Source organism: Oncorhynchus kisutch, linkage group LG4, assembly GCF_002021735.2.
Source record: "Oncorhynchus kisutch isolate 150728-3 linkage group LG4, Okis_V2, whole genome shotgun sequence".
Taxonomy (NCBI): Eukaryota; Metazoa; Chordata; class Actinopteri; order Salmoniformes; family Salmonidae; genus Oncorhynchus; species Oncorhynchus kisutch.
Window position 1 is genome coordinate 54,485,044 of NC_034177.2, and position 18,013 is coordinate 54,503,056.

General features: G+C 44.1%; 1 protein-coding gene across 2 annotated transcripts in view; it reads right to left on the reverse strand.

Annotated features, from left to right (window-relative positions):
* The window catches only part of LOC109888917 (membrane-associated guanylate kinase, WW and PDZ domain-containing protein 2), a 260,612-nt gene that overhangs the window by 25,091 nt on the left and 217,508 nt on the right, over positions 1-18,013 (reverse strand). For both annotated transcript variants that reach the window (XM_031823241.1, XM_031823242.1), the window contains exons 13-16: positions 15,189-15,378; positions 14,371-14,462; positions 12,592-12,784; positions 10,846-11,097 (exon numbers count right to left, since the gene is read on the reverse strand). In XM_031823241.1, the coding sequence (XP_031679101.1) occupies positions 10,846-11,097; positions 12,592-12,784; positions 14,371-14,462; positions 15,189-15,378 (727 nt within the window). The remainder of the gene's footprint in view (positions 1-10,845; positions 11,098-12,591; positions 12,785-14,370; positions 14,463-15,188; positions 15,379-18,013) is intronic.

The following is an 18,013-nucleotide window of genomic DNA, read 5'->3' on the forward strand; positions in this document are numbered from 1 at the left end:
CTTGCTAATTCGGCCTGCTAACTGCTAGCTTGTCCAGCTCCGGTCCGCTAACTGCTACCTTGTCTAGCCCGGGCCTACAAACTGTTAGCTTGTTAGCACAGGCCTGCTAACCGCCTGAATCGCCGCGTCCCAAACGCTCACCGGACCCATATTTACTTTCTATCTCTTTTGACTTTTAATTTGTTTATACCTTCCGGAAACCTGCCTCACCCAATGTGATACGGAATCGCCAATATTTTTTTTATTTTTAGAACACACTCAAGAACCTCCAGAAGCTAACCAGCTAACTAGCTACAAGCTATTTAGTCATTGTTAGTTTTTTTTAACCTGGATAACACTCGCCAGTCTAGCTTCCCTGCCCCATCCACCGCTGCCCCCTGGACACTGATCTCTTGGCTACATAGCTGATGCAAGCTGGACTGTCCATTAATCACGGTACTCCATTCTGCTTGTTTGTTTTATCTGTTGGCCCCGTTGCCTAGTCTACGCCATTTTACCTGCTGTTGTTGTGCTAGCTGATTAGCTGTTGTCTCACCTACTGTTTTAGCTAGCTTTCCCAATTCAACACCTGTGATTACTGTATGCCTCGCTGTATGTCTCTCTCAAATGTCAATATGCCTTGTATACTGTTGTTCAGGTTAGTTATCATTGTTTTAGTTCACAATGGAGCCCCTAGTTCCACTCTTCATGCCCCTGATAACTCCTTTGTCCCACCTCCCACACATGCGGTGACCTCACCCATTACTACCAGCATGTCCAGAGATACAACCTCTCTCATCATCACCCAGTGCCTGGGCTTACCTCCGCTGTACCCGCACCCCACCATACCCCTGTCTGCGCATTATGCCCTGAATATATTCTACCATGCCCAGAAACCTGCTCCTCTTATTCTCTGTCCCCAACGCTCTAGGCGTCCAGTTTTGATAGCCTTTAGCCGCACCCTCATACTACTCCTTCTCTGTTCCGCGGGTGATGTGGAGGTAAACCCAGGCCCTGCATGTCCCCAGGCACCCTCATTTGTTGACTTCTGTGATCGAAAAAGCCTTGGTTTCATGCATGTCAACATCAGAAGCCTCCTCCCTAAGTTTGTTTTACTCACTGCTTTAGCACACTCTGCTAACCCTGATGTCCTTGCTGTGTCTGAATCCTGGCTCAGGAAGGCCACCAAAAATTCAGAGATTTCCATACCCAACTATAACATCTTCCGTCAAGATAGAACTGCCAAAGGGGGAGGAGTTGCAGTTTACTGCAGAGATAGCCTGCAAAGTAATGTCATACTTTCCAGGTCCATACCCAAACAGTTCGAACTACTAATTTTGAAAATTACTCTCTCCAGAAATAAGTCTCTCACGGTTGCCGCCTGCTACCGACCCCCCTCAGCTCCCAGCTGTGCCCTGGACACCATTTGTGAATTGATCGCCCCCCATCTAGCTTCAGAGTTTGTTCTGTTAGGTGACCTAAACTGGGATATGCTTAACACCCCGCCAGTCCTACAATCTAAGCTAGATGCCCTCAATCTCACACAAATCATCAAGGAACCCACCAGGTACAACCCTAACTCTGTAAACAAGGGCACCCCCATAGACGTCATCCTGACCAACTGGCCCTCCAAATACACCTCCGCTGTCTTCAACCAGGATCTCAGCGATCACTGCCTCATTGCCTGTATCCGCTACGGAGCCGCAGTCAAACGACCACCCCTCATCACTGTCAAACGCTCCCTAAAACACTTCTGTGAGCAGGCCTTTCTAATCGACCTGGCCCGGGTATCCTGGAAGGACATTGACCTCATCCCGTCAGTTGAGGATGCCTGGTCATTCTTTAAAAGTAACTTCCTCACCATTTTAGATAAGCATGCTCCGTTCAAAAAATGCAGAACTAAGAACAGATACAGCCCTTGGTTCACCCCAGACCTGACTGCCCTCGACCAGCACAAAAACGTCCTGTGGCGGACTGCAATAGCATCGAATAGTCCCCGTGATATGCAACTGTTCAGGGAAGTCTGGAACCAATACACGCAGTCAGTCAGGAAAGCTAAGGCCAGCTTCTTCAGGCAGAAGTTTGCATCCTGTAGCTCCAACTCCAAAAAGTTCTGGGACACCGTGAAGTCCATGGAGAACAAGAGCACCTCCTCCCAGCTGCCCACTGCACTGAGGCTAGATAACACGGTCACTACTGATAAATCCATGATTATCGAAAACTTCAATAAGCATTTCTCAACGGCTGGCCATGCCTTCCGCCTGGCTACTTCAACCTCGGCCAACAGCTCCGCCCCCCCCGCAGCTCCTCGCCCAAGCCTCTCCAGGTTCTCCTTTAACCAAATCCAGATAGCAGATGTTCTGAAAGAGCTGCAAAACCTGGACCCGTACAAATCAGCTGGGCTTGACAATCTGGACCCTCTATTTCTGAAACTATCTGCCACCATTGTCGCAACCCCTATTACCAGCCTGTTCAACCTCTCTTTCATATCGTCTGAGATCCCCAAGGATTGGAAAGCTGCCGCAGTCATCCCCCTCTTCAAAGGGGGAGACACCCTGGACCCAAACTGTTACAGACCTATATCCATCCTGCCCTGCCTATCTAAGGTCTTCGAAAGCCAAGTCAACAAACAGGTCACTGACCATCTCGAATCCCACCGTACCTTCTCCGCTGTGCAATCTGGTTTCTGAGCCGGTCATGGGTGCACCTCAGCCACACTCAAGGTACTCAACGATATCATAACCGCCATCGATAAAAGACAGTACTGTGCAGCCGTCTTCATCGACCTTGCCAAGGCGTTCGACTCTGTCAATCACCATATTCTTATCGGCAGACTCAGGAGCCTCGGTTTTTCGGATGACTGCCTTGCCTGGTTCACCAATTACGTCTACGCCTCTTCGTCTGTGATTCCTCAATAAAGTATTTGTTGTCATTCAACGAGACGACTCATTTTCACAAATTTTTTTCATTGAGAAATACTGCACCTAACATCTTAGTTAGATGTAAAATTGCGCAATTAAATTTAATGACAGACTCCTTGAGTGATCTTAGATTCATTTGGACTATTTTGAGGAAGTGTATACTGGCTACGACATCTCAAAAAGGACAAAAAGTACTATTGCCACTTTTTTCTCATGTTTCAAGCGAAGGTCTTTTATGGGAGTATGCGAGCACACTCGTTTGGTTCGGCTAGCTGAGTTCAGCTAGGTGCCAGTAGAACTGATGCATGCTGACGCATTAAGGAACAGAGATACCTTTTCAATGCCTTGTACACAGGTGTAGGCTGTACCAGTGCTTAGCCTCCTGGTGGAGAGAGAGGTACATTTTGCAATGGCATAAAAATCTGTATTTGGTGAGTGATATAGTAATACACCGTGTCCAGAGTTTTTAACGTACTTGCTAACATCACCATAATCCAGAACCGATAAAAAGTGCTTTGTTCCTAAAATAAAAACCAATTTCAGTTTCTTGGTCAATGTGCGGTTTAAAATTCAGATTTTCCTCTAACCAAATCCCAAGATATTTTTAGTAGATGACCCAATCAATTTGCTAGCCTTTTAGAGTTAAAATCTGCCCGTGACTCCATGTGTCTACATTCAGAGAAGAGAAAACCGTATATTGTTTTCCTTGCACTAAGCACAACTTTAAAATTGAAAATCTGATCAGCGTCCTGAAAAGGCTTCTCAATATTAGCTGCGCTAGAATAAATAAGTGTGTCATCAGCATACAGATTTGCAGAGTCAACAGTCTTCCCTATATCATTAATATACAGTGTAAGAAGGATCAGACCTAAAATAGAGCCATGGGGAACTCCTTTTGTAATACCCTCCGATGCCAAACACTTGAGTTCTGTCAGAAAGGTAGTTTTGTAACCAATCCAATCAACACTTAAAATATATATTTTTGTCTATACAACAGCAGGGTATGGCCAACAGTGTCGAAGGCCATTGATAAGTTAATAAAAAGTGAAAATGTGAGATAAGAATTACCTATATACCTGATTGGTTTAAAATGAATAGTTAATAAATATATGAACTATAGTAAGACATTTTCATTCTAACAATGCTGTGCTTCTGAGAAAGGGTGGTTCCTCTCTTCCACGTTCACCCCCCGCTGCTGGTCCAAGCGTGTAGTCAAGGACATTCATGGCGACTACGGCAGAGAGAGAACTTGAGGGACAGAACAACCTGTTCTTGTTTCCAATCATCTTTGCTTCTGAGTAACTTGGTCACACAGCATAAGACAAAGAGTCTCAGAGTGACCACAGTTCTTCAGTCCATCATGTTCTTTTACTATCTTCAAGGGCACAGTTGTGTTGAGATATGAAGAGAACAGAGGCTAACTTGGTAGAGAAAGGAGTAACGTAGCTGCCATTATCACTTGTTTGTGCGCTATGACCTCACGCTATGACCTCACACAGGCTATGGAATCCTGACCTGTTCACCGGACGTGCTACCTGTCCCAGACCTATTATTTGACCACGCTGATCATTTATGAACATTTGAACATCTTGGCCATGTTCTGTTATAATCTCCACCCGGCACATCCAGAAGAGGACTGGCCATCCTTCATAGCCTGGTTCCTCTCTAGGTTTCTTCCTAGGTTTTGGCCTTTCTAGGAAGTTTTTCCTAGCCAACGTGCTTCAACACCTGCATTGCTTGCTGTTTGGGGATTTTAGGCTGGGTTTCTGTACAGCACTTTGAGATATCAGCTGATGTACGAAGGGCTATATAAATACATTTCATTTGATTTTGATTTGATCCGAAAAAATAGCCACAAGAAGAAAGCAAGGTATCTTATGATGCCCCTATCTGCTGGGGAGTGGTGGAAATAACCATGACTAAGCAGTTTTTGTGTTTCTACATAACTCCATTGCGTTTGTATATTATTCAGGCTCAGAACAATCACCTACGGGTGGGTCAACGACCACCGTAGCTCCATTATTGCAATAATTAATCAATTATTGATTGTTTGAAGAAATTGAAAGTCTCTTCTCCCTTACTTGATTTGAATTCCCACAACAAAACACAATGTTTATTGTCCTAAACATCTAGAATATCACCTACAGCCTTAGTTACGACAGTAATTGTGTGTTATGCTTGCCTCAAGCATGACTGGAATTTAGATAAAATTGAGTTATCATAAAGAAAGTCTTTCAACTGAGTTCACCAGGTTTTCCCACATTTTTGCCAGTGCAGACAGTTTAGATATGGGATGATAGTTATCCATCTGGGATGGATCTCCACCCTTATGTAAAAAGGTGTAGGCTGCTTTCCAGACTTTTGGAATCGTATTACTCGCCAATACAGTATGAGTGAGAGTGGTAGAGAAGGATGGTAGCAATGATCTCTGCACCACTTTAAAAAAAAGTGTTCAATTTATCCGGGCCAGCCGTTTTCTTAAGGTCAATAGATTTGAGTGCCTTTACAACTTCTGAAAGCTCAATTTCGATAAAATTCTATAGATGTTGAGCCCAAGACGGCGTAGCAGTAGGTCGTCCTGTCCTGTCGTGTCCCTGTATATATCGTTTCTTTTTCGTTTTTTACATATTTTCTCCACATATCTCTTTGAAAACATTTTGCTAAACCCTAAGCTTCCAAATACTCTCCTGCAACCCGACTCACCCAATGTAGCTATTTTTCCTAAAGTATTTATATTTACTTCGGGATCCCTCAACTGAAGCTAACCAGCGGGTATGCTAGCGGTCTTCAGCTAACCGGTCATCAGCTAACCTGTAGTTCGGAAAGCTCTCGCCAGTTCGTACAACGCGACTTTAACCAGAGCATAACGGACCTATTTATTTTTCATCTCCGGATTCATCCCCGGATTCCCACCGCAAACGGAACATCTTTCAGCTGGATTTTTCAGCAACTAGCTATCTAGCTAAACCGCAACCCCGGATTACTCCTGGCTAGCGTTTCCACCCACTTAGCTTGAAGCTAGCCCGGCCGTAGCACCTGTGCTACCACCGTAGCATACTCCTGAGCTACAATACCCGGGCCCACGACCGGTCTACCGATGTCATCGCATGAAGAGGAATAAAAAGACTCACCCCATCGCGACGTCCCCCAAAGGCTAACTCTCTAGCCCTCGCTATCTCCCTGCTTGCTAATTCGGCCTGCTAACTGCTAGCTTGTCCAGCTCCGGTCCGCTAACTGCTACCTTGTCTAGCCCGGGCCTACAAACTGTTAGCTTGTTAGCACAGGCCTGCTAACCGCCTGAATCGCCGCGTCCCAAACGCTCACCGGACCCATATTTACTTTCTATCTCTTTTGACTTTTAATTTGTTTATACCTTCCGGAAACCTGCCTCACCCAATGTGATACGGAATCGCCAATATTTTTTTTATTTTTAGAACACACTCAAGAACCTCCAGAAGCTAACCAGCTAACTAGCTACAAGCTATTTAGTCATTGTTAGTTTTTTTTAACCTGGATAACACTCGCCAGTCTAGCTTCCCTGCCCCATCCACCGCTGCCCCCTGGACACTGATCTCTTGGCTACATAGCTGATGCAAGCTGGACTGTCCATTAATCACGGTACTCCATTCTGCTTGTTTGTTTTATCTGTTGGCCCCGTTGCCTAGTCTACGCCATTTTACCTGCTGTTGTTGTGCTAGCTGATTAGCTGTTGTCTCACCTACTGTTTTAGCTAGCTTTCCCAATTCAACACCTGTGATTACTGTATGCCTCGCTGTATGTCTCTCTCAAATGTCAATATGCCTTGTATACTGTTGTTCAGGTTAGTTATCATTGTTTTAGTTCACAATGGAGCCCCTAGTTCCACTCTTCATGCCCCTGATAACTCCTTTGTCCCACCTCCCACACATGCGGTGACCTCACCCATTACTACCAGCATGTCCAGAGATACAACCTCTCTCATCATCACCCAGTGCCTGGGCTTACCTCCGCTGTACCCGCACCCCACCATACCCCTGTCTGCGCATTATGCCCTGAATATATTCTACCATGCCCAGAAACCTGCTCCTCTTATTCTCTGTCCCCAACGCTCTAGGCGTCCAGTTTTGATAGCCTTTAGCCGCACCCTCATACTACTCCTTCTCTGTTCCGCGGGTGATGTGGAGGTAAACCCAGGCCCTGCATGTCCCCAGGCACCCTCATTTGTTGACTTCTGTGATCGAAAAAGCCTTGGTTTCATGCATGTCAACATCAGAAGCCTCCTCCCTAAGTTTGTTTTACTCACTGCTTTAGCACACTCTGCTAACCCTGATGTCCTTGCTGTGTCTGAATCCTGGCTCAGGAAGGCCACCAAAAATTCAGAGATTTCCATACCCAACTATAACATCTTCCGTCAAGATAGAACTGCCAAAGGGGGAGGAGTTGCAGTTTACTGCAGAGATAGCCTGCAAAGTAATGTCATACTTTCCAGGTCCATACCCAAACAGTTCGAACTACTAATTTTGAAAATTACTCTCTCCAGAAATAAGTCTCTCACGGTTGCCGCCTGCTACCGACCCCCCTCAGCTCCCAGCTGTGCCCTGGACACCATTTGTGAATTGATCGCCCCCCATCTAGCTTCAGAGTTTGTTCTGTTAGGTGACCTAAACTGGGATATGCTTAACACCCCGCCAGTCCTACAATCTAAGCTAGATGCCCTCAATCTCACACAAATCATCAAGGAACCCACCAGGTACAACCCTAACTCTGTAAACAAGGGCACCCCCATAGACGTCATCCTGACCAACTGGCCCTCCAAATACACCTCCGCTGTCTTCAACCAGGATCTCAGCGATCACTGCCTCATTGCCTGTATCCGCTACGGAGCCGCAGTCAAACGACCACCCCTCATCACTGTCAAACGCTCCCTAAAACACTTCTGTGAGCAGGCCTTTCTAATCGACCTGGCCCGGGTATCCTGGAAGGACATTGACCTCATCCCGTCAGTTGAGGATGCCTGGTCATTCTTTAAAAGTAACTTCCTCACCATTTTAGATAAGCATGCTCCGTTCAAAAAATGCAGAACTAAGAACAGATACAGCCCTTGGTTCACCCCAGACCTGACTGCCCTGGACCAGCACAAAAACGTCCTGTGGCGGACTGCAATAGCATCGAATAGTCCCCGTGATATGCAACTGTTCAGGGAAGTCTGGAACCAATACACGCAGTCAGTCAGGAAAGCTAAGGCCAGCTTCTTCAGGCAGAAGTTTGCATCCTGTAGCTCCAACTCCAAAAAGTTCTGGGACACCATGAAGTCCATGGAGAACAAGAGCACCTCCTCCCAGCTGCCCACTGCACTGAGGCTAGATAACACGGTCACTACTGATAAATCCATGATTATCGAAAACTTCAATAAGCATTTCTCAACGGCTGGCCATGCCTTCCGCCTGGCTACTTCAACCTCGGCCAACAGCTCCGCCCCCCCCGCAGCTCCTCGCCCAAGCCTCTCCAGGTTCTCCTTTAACCAAATCCAGATAGCAGATGTTCTGAAAGAGCTGCAAAACCTGGACCCGTACAAATCAGCTGGGCTTGACAATCTGGACCCTCTATTTCTGAAACTATCTGCCACCATTGTCACAACCCCTATTACCAGCCTGTTCAACCTCTCTTTCATATCGTCTGAGATCCCCAAGGATTGGAAAGCTGCCGCAGTCATCCCCCTCTTCAAAGGGGGAGACACCCTGGACCCAAACTGTTACAGACCTATATCCATCCTGCCCTGCCTATCTAAGGTCTTCGAAAGCCTAGTCAACAAACAGGTCACTGACCATCTCGAATCCCACCGTACCTTCTCCGCTGTGCAATCTGGTTTCTGAGCCGGTCATGGGTGCACCTCAGCCACACTCAAGGTACTCAACGATATCATAACCGCCATCGATAAAAGACAGTACTGTGCAGCCGTCTTCATCGACCTTGCCAAGGCGTTCGACTCTGTCAATCACCATATTCTTATCGGCAGACTCAGGAGCCTCGGTTTTTCGGATGACTGCCTTGCCTGGTTCACCAATTACTTTGCAGACAGAGTTCAGTGCGTCAAATCGGAGGGCATGCTCTCTGGTCCTCTGGCAGTCTCTATGGGGGTGCCACAGGGTTCAATTCTCGGGCCGACTCTTTTCTCTGTGTATATCAATGATGTTGCTCTTGCTGCGGGCGATTCCCTGATCCACCTCTACGCAGACGACACCATTCTATATACTTTCGGCCCGTCTTTGGACACTGTGCTATCTAACCTCCAAACAAGCTTCAATGCCATACAACACTCCTTCCGTGGCCTCCAACTGCTCTTAAACGCTAGTAAAACCAAATGCATGCTTTTCAACCGGTCGCTGCCTGCACCCGCATGCCCGACTAGCATCACCACCCTGGATGGTTCCGACCTAGAATATGATATCATATCAAACATCTCCAATCGAAAATCAAATCAAGAGTCGGCTTTCTATTCCGCAACAAAGCCTCCTTCACTCACGCCGCCAAGCTTACCCTAGTAAAACTGACTATCCTACCGATCCTCGACTTCGGCGATGTCATCTACAAAATGGCTTCCAACACTCTACTCAGCAAACTGGATGCAGTTTATCACAGTGCCATCCGTTTTGTCACTAAAGCACCTTACACCACCCACCACTGCGACTTGTATGCTCTAGTCGGCTGGCCCTCGCTACATATTCGTCGCCAGACCCACTGGCTCCAGGTCATCTACAAGTCCATGCTAGGTAAAGCTCCGCCTTATCTCAGCTCACTGGTCACGATGGCAACACCCATCCGTAGCACGCGCTCCAGCAGGTGTATCTCACTGATCATCCCTAAAGCCAACACCTCATTTGGCCGCCTTTCGTTCCAGTACTCTGCTGCCTGTGACTGGAACGAATTGCAAAAATCGCTGAAGTTGGAGACTTTTATCTCCCTCACCAACTTCAAACATCAGCTATCTGAGCAGCTAACCGATCGCTGCAGCTGTACATAGTCTATTGGTAAATAGCCCACCCTTTTTCACCTACCTCATCCCCATACTGTTTTTATTTATTTACTTTTCTGCTCTTTTGCACACCAATATCTCTACCTGTACATGACCATCTGATCATTCATCACTCCAGTGTTAATCTGCAAAATTGTAATTATTCGCCTACCTCCTCATGCTTTTTGCACACATTGTATATAGACTCCCCCTTTGTTTTCTACTGTGTTATTGACTTGTTAATTGTTTACTCCATGTGTAACTCTTTGTTGTCTGCTCACACTGCTATGCTTTATCTTGGCCAGGTCGCAGTTGCAAATGAGAACTTGTTCTCAACTAGCCTACCTGGTTAAATAAAGGTAAAAAAAAAAAAGAATTCATTCACAGCCTCTTTTGAGATGTTAGGGTCAAATCAGATAATTCCACTGTAAACCAGGGATTGTCTCAACCTCTTACCCGGTACTTTGAGAGGGGCTTGTTTATCACAGATAGTTGAGAAAAAAAATGGAAATAGGTTTGGGCAACCCTGCCCTACCCTTTGGCCATAACCCCTCGATGTTAGCTTGTCTGAAGGGTTTGGATAGGTACGGTATATATTTACCACAGTGTAGTGCTAAAGCTTCCACCAAATTGCTACTACCTGACAGATCTGCAAACATCGAAGGGAAAGGACTGGCCAAGAGGGAGGGGTAGTTGTAGAATTGTAATGTTTTCTGAGTTATTACAAGTGTTCTAACATCATGGCAAAAGGCTTATCTCCCCTCTTGGCTAACTTTAAAACACATGGAGTGGTGTTGTGTAACTATCAATTAACAGAAAATCCCAAATGGTCTACGCACCCATCCTGTTCTATTCCAGAATAACCCATAGCGAAAGACATAGAAATAGAGTTACTTTAGTAGTTTTACTCTGGTGATTATATTCCTACGGCACGAGAGACATCGTGTAACTCACTGATGACAGCTGTGTTCTCCGGTCGGTTCAGCGAGCTGATGATGACAAAGCCGAATCCCTCGTTCTCTTTGCGGTGGATGATGACATCACTGGTATGCAGGGGGACGGTGCCCTCTGGAGGGGAGGTGGTGGATGGTGGCGGGACATTGCCGGGGGTTACGGGACAGGAAGCTGAGGCGGCGTCGCTGCGCGGGGAATTGTGCTGCGTGGACACGTAGCCAGGGCTACGGCCGTTCACCCCTAACACCTCACCTACAGAGGGCAGCAGAAATCGAGAGAGAGATGTTGAAGGTGACTTTCTACCCCCTCTATGCTACTCACCCTTCTCACCCGGGAAGTGGACTCTCCTACTGACCGTCAGCCTGATCTGGCCATTATATAATGTATATAGTGCAGTGGAGGCTCCGCAGAGGAGGAAGGGGAGGACCATCCTCCTCAGTGAATTTCATAAGAATAAAAATCATAAAACATTTACACTTTTTAGATAAAACTATACTAAATATAATCAAGTCAAAAAAACATTTATTAAAACACTTTTTTGCAATGAAGGTCTACAGTAGCCTCAACAGCACTCTGTGGGGTAGCACTATGGTGTAGCTGGAGGACAGCTCGCTTCCGTCCTCCTCTGGGTGCCAGGAGGCTCATGGTTCTTACCCCCTTCCATAGACTTACACAGTAAGTGGGGAAGTTGTCCTTCAAACTATCAGAGCTCTTGCAGCATGAACTGACAAGTTGTCCACCCAAATCAAAGGATCAGAGAATGAATCTAGTACTGAAAGCATAAGCTACAGCTTGACTGAAAGTGAGAGGAAAAACAATAGTTGAAAAGTTTTGAACAAATTAATTTCTTCCAAAATGAAGGAGAAGCAAGAGAGAGAGAGTCACTTTTCACTTTCAGTTTCACTTACTTAGCTAGTAAATGCAGCTAGCATACTCAAACACTATCCAACACAACACTGGAACTCTTCCAAGTCAAGGTAAGCTTTAACTAATTTATTGACACTAATTTATTGCCGTTACTGCATGATTGTATCAGCTTTAATGAGGCTTTAGTTATATTAGATATGTTGACTATCACGTTACTTTAGCTAATATGGTGACAATGATGTAGGCTGTGTGTAATGGTTATCATATGATTTGGCTTGGAAAGTTTTTTTGCCTGATGTGTTTGTGCATTGAAGTCCACAAGTGAATGGACAAGGTGAGAGGAGGAGAGCACATAGATACGAGAAGGAATAAAGCGTGGATGCTATGAAAGTGCATTGTGTTTGCACGTGATCAGGGGTGTATAATTCCGCCAACTCTGTTGAATTTTTTTTTAAACGGAAACAAATGGAACAAAACGAAGATGAACATACCTGAATTTGTGCAATAGAAACTCTTGTTTGCAACTGTTGGACTAACGATTACACCCTATATCAGCTCGATGCAGGCAAGAGTGTGCAAGGCGGTATTGAATTATGTCACTGTCAGCTCAGATTTTTGTCTTGACCTGTGTGCACCTACATTGTAAACTTTCATTCAGAGTGTGTAAACTGTGTAATGGAATATGAATGACAGTCATCCAATATGCTGTAATAGAAATAAGGCCATGCACATGAAAAAAATCGCCCTCCCTCATCTTGAATGGCACTGACCGCCACTGGTATAGTGTGTGTGTATAGTGTACTACAGTAGTGATTAGTGTATACGTAGTATAGTAGTGATTAGTGAATTAGTGTATACATTGTAGTGAATTCTACTCACTGAAGAAGTGGACTCTCCTCCGGACCTTCAGGCTGACCTGACCATTGTGTGCAGCTGCGTGCATCAGGTCGATCACGTATCTGTGTGGTTTCCCAGCAACCACCATTTTATCCACGGAGATGAGCTCGTCCCCAGGTCGAAGACGTCCATCGCGCTCGGCAGGAGTGTTCTCTATGATCGCCCCAATCACAATCTGTTCAACGACAATCTATATTAGCAGCACATTTATAGGTGTGCTGGGTGGGAATAAATAAACATAGTTGAATTCTATCGGACGTGTTCAGTGGGCCACACTGTCGCAAAACGTTTCGTAGCAAAGAATTTAAAAACAAACCAATAAAAAAATATTGCATATAGAACGGATATACCGCTTATAAGACTTGCTTTCAATGAGAATGACAGATCTATAACTTGCATTTTGATTTGAAATCAGTTGCGTCGTAAAAATATATAATAATGGAACTCTAAGTTGGTTAGATGTGTGTAAGATGACATTAGGTGTGCATTATGGTGTAGTTGGGTATTATGGTGTTAGGTGTTTATTACTTAAGTGATAATGCTCGAGAAGCCCGTGTTTGGAGGATATATTGGCAGGGGTGTTAGGCCTGAGACGAAGTCGTGTCAATATCTCCTCCAAACACCGGCTTCGAGGGCATTATCACATTTATACAACAGGTTACCAACATAATTCAAATAATGTTTGACATATTTTCATTAAAAAAAATATTTTGATGAATTTATTCATAATATTTAATCCTTCCACAAGATATAGTCCCAAAACAAATCTAGGGTTGGTACCCAAGCTGGTTGGCTGGTCTATCGGTTCAGTTAACAGAGACGCGACTCAGTCGTTCAGTGTTTTTGTTCTGTATCTATGGACGTGACCCAGTTGTTACTTTGAAATGTTCCATTGCCATACTGGCTGACAACGTTCTTATCCCTTGCTTGTTAGCTAGCCAACTACAGCTAACTTACAGTCACGTCAAAAAGTGCAGCAAATATAACAGTATCTGCATTTGCATAAGCAGTTTTATAGAGACATTTATTTGGATACATCCATAACAATGAGCTAATGAGGCGTGATTTCACCTTGCATAGAACATTTGCTCAGTCGTCAGGACAACAAAGCTAACACAATCACTTCAAACTAAAGCTGGAAAGGTGCACTTTGTTTCATCTGACCTTTTTTCAATTGACATTTCTTTGTATACTGTATATCCATAAAAAATCTGATTCCTGATTTCGACTGGTTGAGAAATGCTGCCTGCCTGTCGGTCTCGTCCCAACACGTTCATTACTATGGGACAGCTGGAGATAAAATTTGAATATTAAAATAATGTTGCAAAGTCGGAGAGACAGACAGTAAGGTTTATACAAATCTACGCTGTTGAAAACTAAATGTTTGTCTAAAAGTAATGGGAGATAATGCTATTTATAGTGTAGATCAAGTTTATAGATTGCTTGGCTGAGCTGATGAGACAGTGGATTGCGCAGTCTAGATTCAGCCGATTTACTTTGTTCTATGACGTTAAAATGCCTGTGGTAACTTGTGGATAGACACCGCCAGGAATGCTGTTTTAACCAAACAGTATTCGGGATTAGACCCACCCGTTGTATAAATGATGTAAGGTTTGTATTACATGTTGTTCAGTGTGTTAGGTGTGTAGGCAGCAGCAGACAGCAGGTATGTTCAATGAGGTTAGACATGCTAGGTGTGTATAATGGTGTGTGTTGTCCTGCCCGTCCCATACGAGCCTTGTCGCGGGCGTCCGGACTCACAGCCTGCACGGCCTCGTCACCCCCCAGGATGCGGAAGCCAAACCCAGTCTTCTCCCTCAACAGGTGAACTTCCACCTCCTGGTACTCTGGACCTGATAGGGGGAGAGAAAGAGAGAGTGGGAGGGATGCACAGGGAGAAAGGGAGGGGATGAGGAAGGAGAGGGAAGGGAGAGGGAGAGAGAGAGAACAATAGGGAGAGGAGTAGAAAAAACAAGGATAAAAGAGGTGAGAAAGAGGAGGGGATGCAGATAGTGAGGAAGAAAGAGAATGTAGAGAATTCCCCCACAAACACAGACAACGGTGGCAAAGAAAGGAGAGAATGCAGCACTGATTTATAATCTTTCAGGATTAAGAGATCAATATCCTTCACAGACTGAATAAGAAAAAAGACAGACGGTACAAATTCTACTGATTGCATATTCAGTATTCACACTTAGTGTTGTTAAGCATTATCTCAATATGCCATACCTAAATAATACTCCATAATGTTATGAAGCTATGTTGATTTAGTTGTTGGTTTTGGTTGCTGTGGATATAACTTCTGCCACTACTGGACAAAACAGACATTACGTTGCCGCATCTTCTCAGTTAAGGAAAAGTCTCCACCTTCTATAAGCCACCAGTGCAGAACCAGGAAGCGGAAGTGTGGTACTCGTTCCGGGGTGAAGTTTCCCCAAGGTACAGATCTAAGATCAGCTTCCCCTCCCCCAATCATAATTTCCCTCAGTGGGGAAAATCCAAAACTTTACTCAAGGTCTTTGTCTAGTGGAAACTTTATCTTGTAAGATATAACAATGTATCCATGTAACAATACTCACGTCTACTCTCGTAGATGGCCCTGGACTTCTCATAGAGGTCATATGGGTCGGGTTTGAGGTCGAAGCCCTCCGTGGAGTCGGGGACCGAGGTGTGATGCTGTGGCTGGGTAGAGAAGGGTGTGCCCGTGGGAAGCACTGGGGCTGACAAGCAAGTCTGGGGACTTCCATGGGGGTCCCACTGCTCTGGTATCTGAAGGCACAGCAGTAGAGACAGATAGTGATGGGATAGGATAAAGGAGAAAGATTTACAGTTGAAGTAGGAAGATTACATACACCTTAGCTAAGTACATTTAAACTCAGTTTATCACAATTCCTGACATTTAATCCTAGTAACAAATCCCTGTCTTAGGTCAGTTAGGATCACCACTTCATTTTAAGAATGTGAAAATGTCAGAATAATAGTAGAGAGAATGATTTATTTCAGCTTTTATTTATTTCATTACATTCCCAGTGGGTCAGAAGTTTACATACACTCAATTAGTATTTGGTAGCATTGCCTTTAAATTATTTAACTTGGGTCAAATGTTTTGGGTAGCCTTCCACAAGCTTCCCACAATAAGTTGGGTGCATTTTGGCCCATTCCTCCTGACAGAGCTGGTGTAACTGAGTCAGGTTTGTAAGCCTCCTTGCTCGCACACGCTTTTCAGTTCTGCCCACAAATTCTCTATGGGATTGAGGTCAGGGCCTTGTGATGGCCATTCCAATACATTGACTTTGTTGTCCTTAAGCCATTTTGCCACAACTTTGGAAGTTTCCTTGAGGTCATTGTCCATTTGGCTTTAACTTCCTGACTGAGGTCTTGAGATGTTGCTTCAATATATCCACTTAATTTTCAATCCTCATGATGCCATCTATTTTGTGAAGTTCACCAGTCCCTCCTGCAGCAAAGCACCCCCACAACATGATGCTGCCACCCCTGTTCTTCACGGTTGGGTTGGTGTTCTTCAGCTTGCAAGCATCCCCCTTTTTCCTCCAAATATAATGTTCATTATGGCACAACAGTTCTATTTTTGTTTCTTCAGACCAGAGGACGTTTCTCCAAAAAGTACCATCTTTATCCCCATGTGCAGTTGCAAACCATAGTCTGGCTCTTTTATGGCAGTTTTGGAGCAGTGGCTTCTTCCTTGCTGAGCGGCCTTTCAGGTTATGTCGATACTTATGTACCGGTTTGCTTCAGCATATTCACAAGGTCCTTTGCTGTTGTTCTGTGACTGATTTGCACTTTTCGCACCAAAGTACATTCATCTCTAGGAGACCGAACATGTCTCCTTCCTGAGCGGTATGATGGCTGCGTGGTCCCATGGTGTTAATACTTGCGTACTATTGTTTATACAGATGAATGTGGTACCTTCAGGCATTTGGAATTTGCTCCCAAGGATGAACCAGACTTGAAGTTGTCTACAATAAAAAAAATTACTGAGGTCTTGGCTGATTTCTTTTGATATTCCCATGATGTCAAGGAAAGAGGCACTGAGTTTGAAGGTAGGCCTTGAAATACATCTACAAGTACACCTACAATTGACTGAAATTGTGGCACTTAGACAATCAGAAACTTCTAAAGCCATGACATCATTTTATGCAATTTTCCAAGCTGTTTAAAGGCACAGTCATTTTTGTGTATGTAAACTTCTGACCCACTGGAATTGTGATACAGTGAAATAATCTATCTGTAAACAATTGTTGGAAAAATTACTTGTTTCATGCACAAAGTAAATGTCCTAACCAACTTACCAAAACTATAGTTTGTTATCAAGAAATTTGTGGAGTCGTTGAAAAACAGGTTTTAACGACTCCAACCTAAGTGTATGTAAACTTCCGACTTCAACTGTATGTCAATTACTTTAATTTAATCCAGTCATGTTTAGATAACTGCGTACACATTTGCATTTTAAAGCTGAATTACAGACCACTCAAATCAATAGGGCATTCAGTTCATAGGTGTTTTTCATTCATAGGTTTTTCAATTCCACAGTTTAAAGTCCTACAAATGTATTGTATTATTTCTTTATTATTTTATTTAAAAATTAAACCTTTAGCATCAATTATCTAAAAACGCTTCAGATTCGATATGTTGTAGCTTAGAACTTTTTCACATCTGAGGTTTTTGTGTTGTGCCCGCCATTGGTTGAGACACAATTTGCTCATGGATACAGGGTGGGTGTCATTTCAATCATGGACATGTAATTCATAGAATGGACCTATCGCTTCAAACCACGGCAATTTAGCTGGTTCACCATTGACATTTAAATTTAATTGACTAATTAACTAATTACAATTACCAGAAAAGATAGAGACCCGTGCACTGTTGAATAAAGGAATAAATCAAAAGCCGAGGCTTGAATGCAAAATAAAGATATTTATTAAAACATCATGATGCCCAAAAAATCATAGCGCAAGAAAGTGCATAAATTAAAGGTGACAACAAAACACAAACGTTTTGGCCTCAAGTCATTATCAGTGTGTCACGATTGTTATAACGATCGGACCAAGGCGCAGCGTGGTATGCGTACATTCTTATTTAATTAAAGAATGAAACACTGAACAGACTAACAAAATAACGAAACGTGAAGCTATACAAACTAGATCTACAAAAACCCTAGACATACAAATAACCCTAGACAATACAAAAACTAGCATACCCACCCTAGTCACGCCCCGACCTAACCAAAATATAAAGAAAACAGATATATCTAAGGCCAGGGCGTGACACAGTGTAAATCGTCAGTGTTAAACAAATTAAAATATATTTTACATTTTTCTAAGTAGCCACCATTTGCCTTGATAGAATGCTTTTCCAAAAAGCGCGAAGAAATTCCCACATATGC